Source organism: Aquarana catesbeiana, linkage group LG01 (genome assembly GCF_042186555.1).
Source record: "Aquarana catesbeiana isolate 2022-GZ linkage group LG01, ASM4218655v1, whole genome shotgun sequence".
Lineage (NCBI taxonomy): Eukaryota > Metazoa > Chordata > Amphibia > Anura > Ranidae > Aquarana > Aquarana catesbeiana.
The window spans coordinates 500,515,333-500,527,316 of NC_133324.1; the positions used below are offsets into that span (position 1 = coordinate 500,515,333).

The following is an 11,984-nucleotide window of genomic DNA, read 5'->3' on the forward strand; positions in this document are numbered from 1 at the left end:
ACATATGCCATATATGTGACCCAACTGGACAGAAACCTCACACACACCATGTAACATGTCAACTTCTGTGTAGTCTGCTAGAGTTTAACCACTTCCCTACCCGCCCATAGTCAGTGCTGTGTCTTGGCCTAGGCCAACAAGGCCCAGGCCTAGGGCGGCACTGTGCGGGGGGGCGGCAAAAAGCCGCCCCCCCCCCCCCCCGAAAATGGCAGCGGTGCCCTCTTCCCGCACAGCAGGACCACCATCTGGGGAGTACAGCTTAGCAGTGCGGGTGCGGAGGGGGCTAGAAAGTAGTTAAAGTAAGAACTGTCAAGCCGCCCCTCCGTAAAGCTGTAAATCTGTCTCTGATTGGCCCTCTGCTGTGGCCAATCATGGGGAGGAAAACAGCGATCAGGAAGCTGGGCGGCGGCACAGCGAAACCAATTAGAGCCGCTCTCTCTCTCTTCTCCCTTCGGCTGACAGAAAGGGGAGGGGGGGCGAGCAGGGGAGTTCTCTGGCAAATGGATCAGCAGCGCTGTGACAGGGAGAGGAGAGATGCGGGCTGTCTGTGTATCTCCCCCGCTCGCCCCCCCTCCCCTTTCTGTCAGCCGAAGGGAGAAGAGAGAGAGAGCGGCTCTAATTGGTTTCACCATGCCGCCGCCCAGCTTCCTGACCGCTGTTTTCCTCCCCATGATTGGCCACAGCAGAGGGCCAATCAGAAGACTCTGGGGGGCATCATGGGAAAATAGTCCCTGAAGAATGGCGGCCCTGTGTGTCAACAGACATGCTACAGCCCCCAGCATGCACGCACTCTGCTGAGGGGGGGGTGTTAGAGGAGAAAAAGAGGGAGCCACGCTGTACCCGCACCACCAGAGAGCCACGCTGTACCCACACCACCAGAGAGCCACGCTGTACCCGCACCACCAGAGAGCCACGCTGTACCCGCACCACCAGAGAGCCACACTGTACCCGCACCACCAGAGAGCCACGCTGTACCCGCACCACCAGAGAGCCACGCTGTACCCGCACCACCAGAAAGCCACGCTGTACCGGCACCACCAGAGAGCCACGCTGTACCCGCACCACCAGAGAGCCACGCTGTACCCGCACCACCAGAGAGCCACGCTGTACCCGCACCACCAGAGAGCCACGCTGTACCCGCACCACCAGAGAGCCACGCTGTACCCGCACCACCAGAGAGCCACGCTGTACCCACACCACCAGAGAGCCACGCTGTACCCGCACCACCAGAGAGCCACGCTGTACCCGCACCACCAGAGCCACGCTGTACCCACACCACCAGAGACACGCTTTACCCGCACCACCAGAGGGCCACGCTGTACCCGCACCACCAGAGAGCCACGCTGTACCCGCACCACCAGAGAGCCACGCTGTACCCGCACCACCAGAGAGCCACGCTGTACCCGCACCACCAGAGAGCCACGCTGTACCCGCACCACCAGAGACACGCTGTACCCGCGCCACCAGAGAGCCACGAGGTACCCACACCACCAGAGAGCCACGCTGTACCCGCACCACCAGAGAGCCATGCTGTACCCGCACCACCAGAGAGCCACGCTGTACCCACACCACCAGAGAGAGCCACGCTGTACCCGCACCACCAGAGAGAGCCACGCTGTACCCGCACCACCAGAGAGAGCCACGCTGTACCCGCACCACCAGAGAGAGCCACGCTGTACCCGCACCACCAGAGAGAGCCACGCTGTACCCGCACCACCAGAGAGCCACGCTGTACCCACACCACCAGAGAGCCACGCTGTACCCACACCACCAGAGAGCCACGCTGTACCCACACCACCAGAGAGCCACGCTGTACCCACACCACCAGAGAGCCACGCTGTACCCACACCACCAGAGAGCCACGCTGTACCCGCACCACCAGAGAGCCACGCTGTACCTGCACCACCAGAGAGGGAGCCACGCTGTACCCGCACCACCAGAGGGGGAGAAAGATAAAGCCACTGCCAGGGTACAGACATGCTACACTACTGACCAGAGTCCGCCTGGGCAACCCAGAGTGAGCAAACGTCCAGCCGGAGGGATCACTGTTGCGGTTTCATTGGGTCTGGTAAGAGAGCCTGTTGGCCATTATCCATTACTGTTCCCAGGGACTGAGCCATTAGGAAGTGCCTAACCTGATATCCTCTAGGCCTTGTTGACCGCCAAAATGAGCTCCAACGCTGGGCCTCCAGTCCAAAAATTAAGGGGGGGGACACAATTTTTACAGCTCCAGGTGACACCAAACCTAGTGACGCCACTGTCCCGGAGCCCACAACAAGTTCCGGCACTGAGCTTCGGTAACTGGCAGCCAGAGTGCGCTAGCGTGGGCACCCAGGAAATCTGCCACCTGGGGTCCCACAAGCGGCAATCGGCTTTCCGTAGGAGCCGCCACCTCTCTTCCCACTGTCAGCCACACACACTCCTCGGCTCCTCCTCCTTCTCGGCTCCAATGTTCTAGTGTACACAGCCAGGAGGAGAAGGAGCCACAGAGGAGGGACACGACTTCAGTGCAAGAGCCGCGCTGCCGGTCTGAGGTCTGTGTATAGTTTACAGTGGAGGGGGACACAGTAACCGGGAAGGGGGGCAGATAACAGATGCACACATGGATGAGGGGAAGGGGGGTAAGGGGATATGTGCTGGGTGCTTTGGGAGGGGAGAGGATATGTGCTAGTGAGGGGGGTCTGATCCTCCCCTCCCAAAGCAACTAGCACATATCCCCTTACCCCCCAAATGAAAAGATGCCACATGCCTCTCTGTCCTCTTCCCGCGGCGTCCCTCTGTCCTCCTCCAATGAAGATGACAGGGTGGATCTTTAAAAGAAAGGGGTGTGGCCTTGACAGGAAGGGGTGGGGCATATTTAAATTAGGGGGTGCGCAAGCTCAGTCAGGCCTAGGGCAGCACAAAACCTAAATACACCACTGCCCATAGTCATATGACGTCCACAGATGGGATCTCCCATCCTGGGTGGACGTCATATGACGTCCTGGGATTCCCGGCTGTCTAGGGGCGCGCGCGCGCGCCCGCCGCATTCCTCGGGACCCGGTGCGTGTGCCCGGCGGCCGCGATGTCCGCCGGGCACCCGCGATTGCCCGTTAACCGGGCCGGCATGTGGATCTGTGTGTGTAAACACACAGATCCACAGCCTGTCAGCTCTGAGGAGAGCGATCTGTGTTCCCAGAACGGAGGAACACAGATCGGTCTCCTCCCCTAGTGCGTCCCGTCCCCTCCCCCTTCAGTTAGAATCATTCCCTAGGAAACATATTAACCCCTCCCCGCCCCCTAGTGGTTAACCCCTCCACTGCCTGTCACATTTACACAGTAATCAATGCAATTTTATAGCATTGATCGCTGTATAAATGTGATTGGTCCCAAAAATGTGTCAAAAGTGTCCGATGTGTCCGCCAAAATGTCGCAGTCACCAAAAAAAATTGCGATCGCCGCTAAAAAAAAAATAAAAAAATATATTTTTTTTAAAAATGCCATAAATCTATCCCGTATTTTGTAGACGCTATAACTTTTGCGCAAACCAATCAATATACGGTTATTGCGATTTTTTTTTTACCAAAAATATGTAGAAGAATACGTATCGGCCAAAACTGAGGAAAAAATGTGTTTTTAAAAAAAAAAATTGGGATATTTATTATAGCAAAAAGTAAAAAATATTGTGTTTTTTTCAAAATTGTCGCTCTTCTTTTGTTTATAGCGCAAAAAATAAAAACCGCAGAGGTGATCAAATACCACCAAAAAAAAGCTCTATTTGTGGTTAAAGAAAGGACGTCAATTTCTTTTGGGTACAACGTCGCACGACCGCGCAATTGACGTTCAAAGTGCGACAGTGCTGAAAACTAAAAATTGGCCTGGGAAGGAAGGGGGTGAAATTGCCCGGTATTGAACCGGTTAATAGACTATGTCAATAGATTCAGGGTGCTAAATATGATCCAAAAGGGATCAGGTTACAGATAGCATCAATGGTGCTGGATAATAGCGTATACCAGCACTATAGGAGATACTGACTCACCAGAAGGTGGCACCTATCCCTTCAACTCCAGAACACAAAATTATGACCAAACAAGAAATGGGGAAATAACCCGTAGGAGTTCTGGAGGAAAGAAGGGGAATCAGGCAGCCGCAGTCTCAACCTAAGAATAATAAACGTATTGATAGCAAATTCAAAATTATGGAACAAAATATAAATGGCACACTACACAAAAAGCTCTTTAAGTCATTTTACCTCCAGTGGAAGGAGACCAACCTTACCACTGCCATACTGCATTAATAGCCATTTCTCAGGAGGTCATAGATAAATGGGGGGAGCAGATGTCCACAGTGTCCCTGTATAGCCGTATAAAGGCTGACACCACTGCGGTTCCCTGCGATTCCACCAAACCTGATCTCTAGTTATAGTTTAAGACTGCTATTTCTGTACTGTAAGCTTGTGGTGTGCCAGTGAACCCAGGCTGTGTGTGCTTTTAGTGGCAACCTTGCCCAATGTTTTAAACCTTTTTGTGTAGTCTGCCATTTATATATTGTTCCATAATTTTGAATTTGCTATCAGAAAAGTTTATTATTCTTAGGTTAAGACTGTGGCTGCCTGATTCCCCTCCTTCCCTCCAGAATTCCTAAGGGTTCTTTCCCCATTTCTCATCAAGAAAAGCCTGACTATGCTGCCCCTTCCTCTCATCTGCTCCATTCATAGAAGCCATAATTCAGCTTATTTGAATGAAACAGGATCTATGAATGGAGGGGGCAGAAACTGTTAATTATTCCTAACTCCCCATTCACAAATTGCTTTCTATTCATAGAAGCTGTAGTACGACTTCTATGATAGCCGTAGCTGGGTGGAGAAGGGGGGTATAGTTGAGCTCTTTTGATGAGAGCCTGCAACTCATGATTTCATGAAAGACTACTGTACAACATGGCAAATGATTTGGTATTTACAATTTCAATTGTGTATTTAGCGGTTTACACTTTAGAAAGGAAATGCATTTACAGCAAACCACATTTCACCAACATATTTAATTGATTTTCTGTTCAAATTGTAATGTATATATGACTAGGCGTCCGGTACATAACATTAATGCTTCTTTCTTGTCATCTGCCATTACACAGGTGCCCTGCTTGCAGTACAATATGTTTATGCAACTGTCACCCGAATTGTCTCTACTGCTAGTGGATTTATAGGAACCACACGTCTGGGCTACGTGATTCGGGAGAAGTTTCAGTGCCCGGAAACTATCAGCCCTCAGTACGACCCACTGCAAAACATCAAAGCCACGTGTACTGTCAATTCTAGAAAGTCTAAAGGTGCCAACAACAAAACTGTCAAATTGGAAGCAAAAAGTGAAAGGAAATGGTGGAGATGCAAAGAACAAGAAAGCAAAAATTCCCAAATCTGCAACATTGTTTAAATGAAAAAAGTCATATATCTAGTTTGCCATTTTTTAATTTTTCCTGAAACAATTCCTGAAAACAGTTTTCGGCACTTTATTTAAAAAACTGAGCAAAATATGTTATACAAATGTGTAACTTGCCAAATATGTACTTGTAATAACAAAGCACTTTTTAAATACTAAGCTTTTTTCAATGACTAAATTTTTTACTTTTTATTTTTGCTTCTAATCCTATTCCTTTCTATATTCTCCCCTATATATTTACTTTTATAAATATGTAAGAGTACTGCATGTGCTAAGCCCTTTCTCATTTGGCAAAGGCTACCCTTAGCTAATGCAGGCAGCTTCAACCATGACTTGACATAAAAGGAGACCAAAGAAATTCGGCTGCACACCAAGGCCAGTCCAAGAGCATTTATTGTGTAAACTTTACAAAAGTACTACCACCAGGACATATTCTAGTTAGGTCAGGTTGACTGTGTCCTGGTGGTCAAACTTGCTGATTAGATCTTTGCCTCATTACAAAAGTTTTGCAGGCAGTCCTTCGGTATCCATATGTACAATGCAGAACTGTTAACCCTGCATTGAATGTGATGGAAGCAGGAGTGTGGCCATGGCTGGGAACACCTTGGCTTAACGGGATTGATCACACCAGTGGAAGGACCCTGCTGAAGTGAAGAATGAGGTACTATAGGTATTACACCGTATTCCTGCTCTTCTGCATGAAATTAACAGTTAACCCTTGCAGTGGGGGGGGATCACTGCAGGGATGGATTTTGTCAAGGTTGAGTTGAGCTTTAAGTCTGGTGCATGGAAATGCATCTATGCATCTATGCAGTAAAAGCTGTGGAAAAACTGGACAAGTTATGTTCCTGGGCAAATTGCAGTAAGTTATAAAAAGGAAGGTCTTTTCACATGGCTGTCTCTGACAACATGGCATCTTCACATGGCATGCTCAGAAAACATGCCCATATTTCATTCCTTTCTTCCCTTACCAACATAAATAACTTTTTATGTAGCTGCCAGGGGTGGAGCAAAGGAAAATACTATAGAGCAGGTGTAGGCAACCTTTGACAGGTAGAAATCTACTTGAACAACAAGATCTAAAATCGTTTTGGCGCCCTTTTTTTTAAAAAAAGAAACCTAGAAAAATATAATAAAACAAATGTCACTGTAAAAATATAAACTTACCTTATCCTACCTTGAAAGTGGGCAGTGTCAGTCAGTAGAGCAGTGGACAGTGTCAGAAGGGCAGTGGATGGTGTCAGTAGGGCAGAGGACGGTGTCAGTCAGTACAGCAGTGGGACAGAAGAAACAGACCCCTGATGTCTCACTTTTCAGACAGAGAAAGGGACTGAAGACAGAAATTCCCCTGGTCTCTTTCTCTGCAGCCTCAGCTGCACTGGACAGTGAATGACAGTGCTCTGTTCTGAGCAGGTTCCTGTTCATTTACACAGTTTGCTATGCTTCAGCTATGAATGAACACAGTGAGTGATCGGTACCAATCACTGTGTTCATTCAGAAAAAGAAGGGGCCAATAAATTACATATATACTTGCCCCTTCCCATGTTCTCCATCCTGAATAGATCCCCTGCAGCATCTGGCAAGAGAGGAAAGGAGGGAAGGCGGCAGGGAAGAACACAGGGGGCCCAGGCAGCATAAAGAACAGGAATAGGGACGGGAGGGGCAGCGGGGGTGGCATTTACTGCTACTAATCCCTTGTATTTTCCTCCTGCAGGAGCTAAATTCCAGCGGGTGGGAGAGGAGGAGAAGCCGACTTTAAGGTGATGCAGGAGGAAAATACAGGAGATCAGTTTCAGTAAATACTGCTCCCCCCCCCATCCTGTCCAGGTCAAGGAAGTATTGCGGTCTACCAGTCATCTGCCTGCGATTGGCAGGTTGTTCACCCCCACTATAGAGTGTGACTGAAGTGACAGCTCTGAGTCTGATGACTGCTGCTGGATGTAAAATGTGCAGCATCCAGCAGCAGTCATAGTGCTTTTCTATATCTACACAAGGCAGGCTTTTACAGTTAAATAACATGCTTAGAAAACATTAAACATTCTTGTAAGATGATTTTAAATTGTCTGGCACCAGGTCTCTTAAGGTACCTATGTTGTTCATCAAATGGAAGCAACAAGTGAGAGGAAATCTCTGCATATTAAGGGAATTTCTTGGGGACCCCCAGGTCACCAGAACTAGTGTCCCCATTGGAAGATTTCCCCTCTATTACTTTTCTGGGAACAACCCAAAATTTGGGATTTTCTTTTACTTTCACTTTCAATGATAATGGTAAATAGGAAAAATAGAGAGGGTGACTCTCCCTAATGGGGGCACAGACAGTAATAAAAACTGACAAGCATTCTAATCCCTCTCAACTCTAAAACAAAAAAAAACTCTTGCCTTTAGTTATCCTTGAGTAAATAATATTTCACTTCAACATTATTTAATACATGCACTCATTAGCAAAGGGCTTGATTGGGCTTGTAGAATCTTTTCTATAAAAAAAATGTGAAAAAATTATGAATCCATGGACTAAATCAATAAAATAACAGAAATACAATGACAAAAAAAATCATTAATAAATTAGTGCTATCATATGTATAATGCCGCGTACACACGGTCGGACTTTCCGGCATACTTGGCCCGGCGGACCAGAGTCCACCGAACAATCCGACCGTGTGTAGGCTCAGGCGGACTTTTCCGGCGGACTTTTTCCCAAAAGCCTGCCGGACCTAGATTTGAAACAATAAATATTAGAGAAGGGCATTGAGGCCATTCTGTAGGCCTCAGGGACTTTTAACGGTGCTTAAGTCAAACAATATACCGGACGTATCATAAAATAATATTTTATTATACACTCACATTAAAAGGAAACAGACATTAATAAAGGACAGTATACAAAACAGAAAAAAAGGGGGAGGATGACCCTTTAATACAGAAGTTAATACCACTTTCTCAACATGTTTCGCTTGCATAAGCTTCTTCAGGAGATATATTTGTGATATTAGAGTCAACTATGAAAAAATGAAAAGAATATATCTGTAAACAATACATATACATGTCTGCTTATACCTCATACAATCATGATATTGAAATATGAACAATGTACAAGAAAATGAAAAAATAATAAATATGTTGTAATAGATAAATCTACATATGTGTAAGCATCATATATTAAAGCATAAAAAAAAAAAAAAAAAAACATTTCATATGTATGATCATCATTAGGCTCGAGAGAGCTTACCTGTAGAGAGAAATATACAATTAAAAAGGGGACTTGTGTAATGGCAAATGCTTCCTCCTCAGCTCCCACCTCACTATAACGGCATGCAGAGAGGGATAAAATCCCTAAAGCATAACACTTCTTTGAAGAGAGAAAAATTGAGAACAGTAAGTCTGAATGAATAAGATAATTTTCAGTAGCATTGTGTATGAGTATGAAAAATCAAAAGACAATCGAAAAGTACCTCAATAGATCAAAGATAACAAAAGGCTACATCCAAAAGATGGTAGATTGCAAAATTGCTGAAAAAATGTAAAAAATGGTTCTGGTATTGCAGTGGAGTAGCAGTCAAAGAGGGGGGCAGTATACGTCCATACACAGCTGATGGATAAGCTGGACCTGGAGGTATTGCTGCAAACTCTCACAGAGAACCTGAAAGATATGGACATAATAAGAGAATGTCTCTAAGTATCATCAATACTGGGAATGCATAATTATTGTGAAAAGTAGATAAGCATAAATGCAGAGACTTACTGTGTTAATCAAGATTTCTAATTAAACAAAATAGCCAGTCAGGAGGATCCCTCTGCCCCGTGTGTCAAGCAAGAAATGACAGAAGTTGGCGGGGAAACAAAAGCCCCGCTTTTAAGCCTCTCCAGTGTGACGACGTCTGACTCATCGTCACGCTGCGGACCGAAGAAGACACCTGCGCATGCGCACGCATCCGACTTCCATACAGAGGGCAGCGTAAATGACGTCGGGTACTAACAAGCGGGCCCGCGGCCATCTTGGAAAATCCCATGCCATGAGTATGATAATAAGGAGGCTCACAGGGCTCAAAAAGGGGGAAAATTGAATTATACTTAGTAAATACAATGGCGCAGTTAAGGTCAAAGGTCACTAATCTGACGTGACTGTCACACGGCCATGTTTGGGTATTTTTATTGCCCTAATACTTTAAATTAAAGGAGCCCAAAGAAACTATCACAGATTATATAGTATAATGAATGCCGTGTGTATGAATAAATCGGAAACAAAAAGCAGCAGCACTAAGTGTCCAAAAGACGGGCAGCGAAGCAATCAAAGCATTGATTAGGAAATGATTAGCTAGGTGCCCGGGGTGTCCGTACATGCCAAAGAATATAGAGGAAAGGAGACCAAGGACGAAGCACAAGCTCATACCACATTACATTCAATAACAGAAATTATAATAATCAAACAGATTAAACCATCAGTTAGTACATAAATAATTGATAATTTATAATACATATAAGTGAAAAAAAAAAAAAAAAAAAAAGAGGAGGGATTATAATTATAAAAAAGGTTTGTAACTCAAGGTATCATTTAAGCCTGGATGTTTTAAAGCATTGAGGGTAACAATCCATTTGGTTTCACGTTGTAACAAGATTTTGTCGTAATTACCCCCTCTTTCATTTGGGGGGACATGTTCCAAGACGTAAAAGTGCATCATCCGATCATTAAATTGGTGATGGAGGCCCATATGTCGACTTATAGGGGTCTCCATCTTTTTTTTACAAACTAAAGAGACATGGTCTCTAATCCGATGGAAAAAGGGGCGTTTGGTTTTACCCACATAATATGCATTGCATTCGCATATCATTATATAAACTACGCCTATGGATTGGCATGTAGCTAGGAACTTAGGGTTGTATAACTGACCATTGGGGAGAGTGATATTGCGAGATGCATAGATATATCTGCAAAAGTCACATTTGTGGCAGGGTCTGGTGCCTTTGTTTTTGATCTGCGTTGTAGGTGGTGGAGCATAGTGACTATGGACTAAGTGGTCTTTAATTGATCGGGATCGACGGAAAGTAATCTCAGGGTAGTGTTTGAGATGTTTGGACACCCTGGGGTCTCCCATCAGCAAATACCAGTGCTTTTGCAGCAGCTCCCTCATTTGCCGATGTTGTCCAGAGAAGGTAGTGATCATTCTGAGGCCAGGGACCGGTTTTGATTTTGTAGGCCTATAAATTAGTTGATTACGTTGGTTTCTTTTCGCTCTAAGATAGGCTCTTTTTAGACATTTATTGCTGTAGCCCCGTGCCTTGAGACGTTCCCTCAATGCCCTGGCCTCGGATTCGAAATGGATATTCTCACTGCAATTTCTCCTTAATCTTAAATACTGTCCATAAGGAACATTATTTATGAGTGGTTGAGGATGGGAGCTGGCAGCATGCAGGAGTGAATTTCCCGCTGATGCTTTGCGAAAAAGGGTAGTTCCAATGGTTCTATCTGGGTTGATAAAGAGAGTAACATCCAAGAACGTTAAGATCGTTTGGCTTGCTTCCATAGTAAAGGTTAAATTATAGGGATTAGTTTTCAAGCCTTCAAAAAAGGACGAAAGCTCTTCTCTACTTCCAGTCCAAATTAGGAAAACATCATCAATATATCGTTTCCATATTGATATGTTTTTCGTCAAATTTTCCAAATCTTCCCTAAAGAAAAGACTCTGCTCCCACTCCCCCAGGTACAGGTTCGCATAGGTGGGGGCACATCTGGTCCCCATAGCGACCCCCTGTACCTGGAGGTATTGGGAGCGAGCAAACAGAAAAATGTTGTTCATAAGGATAAACCTCAGGAGGTCCAAAATGAAGCCCCTGTAGGTATCAGGCACATCCCCGTCACGAGAAATGAAGCCCTCTACAACTGCCACCCCCAAATCATGGGGGATGGAGTTGTAGAGGGCCTCCACATCCAAGGCCACAAGCCACGCTCCCTCCGGAATAGTTAAACCATCCAAAACTCTGAGTAGTTCACTGGTGTCTTGTAAGTAAGATGTCAAACCCTCCACATGTGGTCTGAGAAATTCATCTATTAGTTGACTGGCATTTTCCGTAAGGGACCCGTTTCCGGACACGATCGGTCTGCCAGGGGGGTTGTTTAAATCCTTATGAACCTTGGGGAGGGCATACAGTGTGGGAATCCGAGGACAGGGCACATTGAGGAACTCCCATGTTGATTTTGTAATTAAGGCCCTATTGTATGCGGTGCCAATCAACTTTCTATAACATATGGTCATGTTGGTAACATGCGTCTCTGAGACTTTCCTGTACCAGTCTCGATTTTGTAAAAGACGCAAGATCATAGATTCATATTGTTCGGTTGTCATCACTACTAAATTGCCTCCTTTATCTGATGGTTTAACCACCAGCCGGGAGTCCAACTGCAGTGACTTTAAAGCCAGTTTTTGTTGGCTTGTAAGGTTTGATTGTTTTATGCCCTTCCATTTGGTCCTGCCGATGTCCTCAGTAACCTGATGGACAAAAGCCCACACGTTGGGATTACCTTGTGGTGTGGGAAAAGTTTTAGATTTTGGTTTGTATTCCTTAGGGGTAAAGGGCACA

At 45.9% G+C, this 11,984-nt stretch overlaps 1 protein-coding gene across 1 annotated transcript in view; it reads left to right on the forward strand.

Moving 5' to 3' along the window:
• The window catches only part of NWD1 (NACHT and WD repeat domain containing 1), a 122,839-nt gene extending 114,256 nt beyond the window's left edge, over positions 1-8,583 (forward strand). Inside the window, exon 21 of the mRNA XM_073592867.1 lies at positions 5,110-8,583. Within this exon, the coding sequence (XP_073448968.1) occupies positions 5,110-5,408 (299 nt within the window). The 3' untranslated portion in view covers positions 5,409-8,583. The remainder of the gene's footprint in view (positions 1-5,109) is intronic.
• The last annotated feature ends 3,401 nt before the right edge of the window (positions 8,584-11,984 follow it).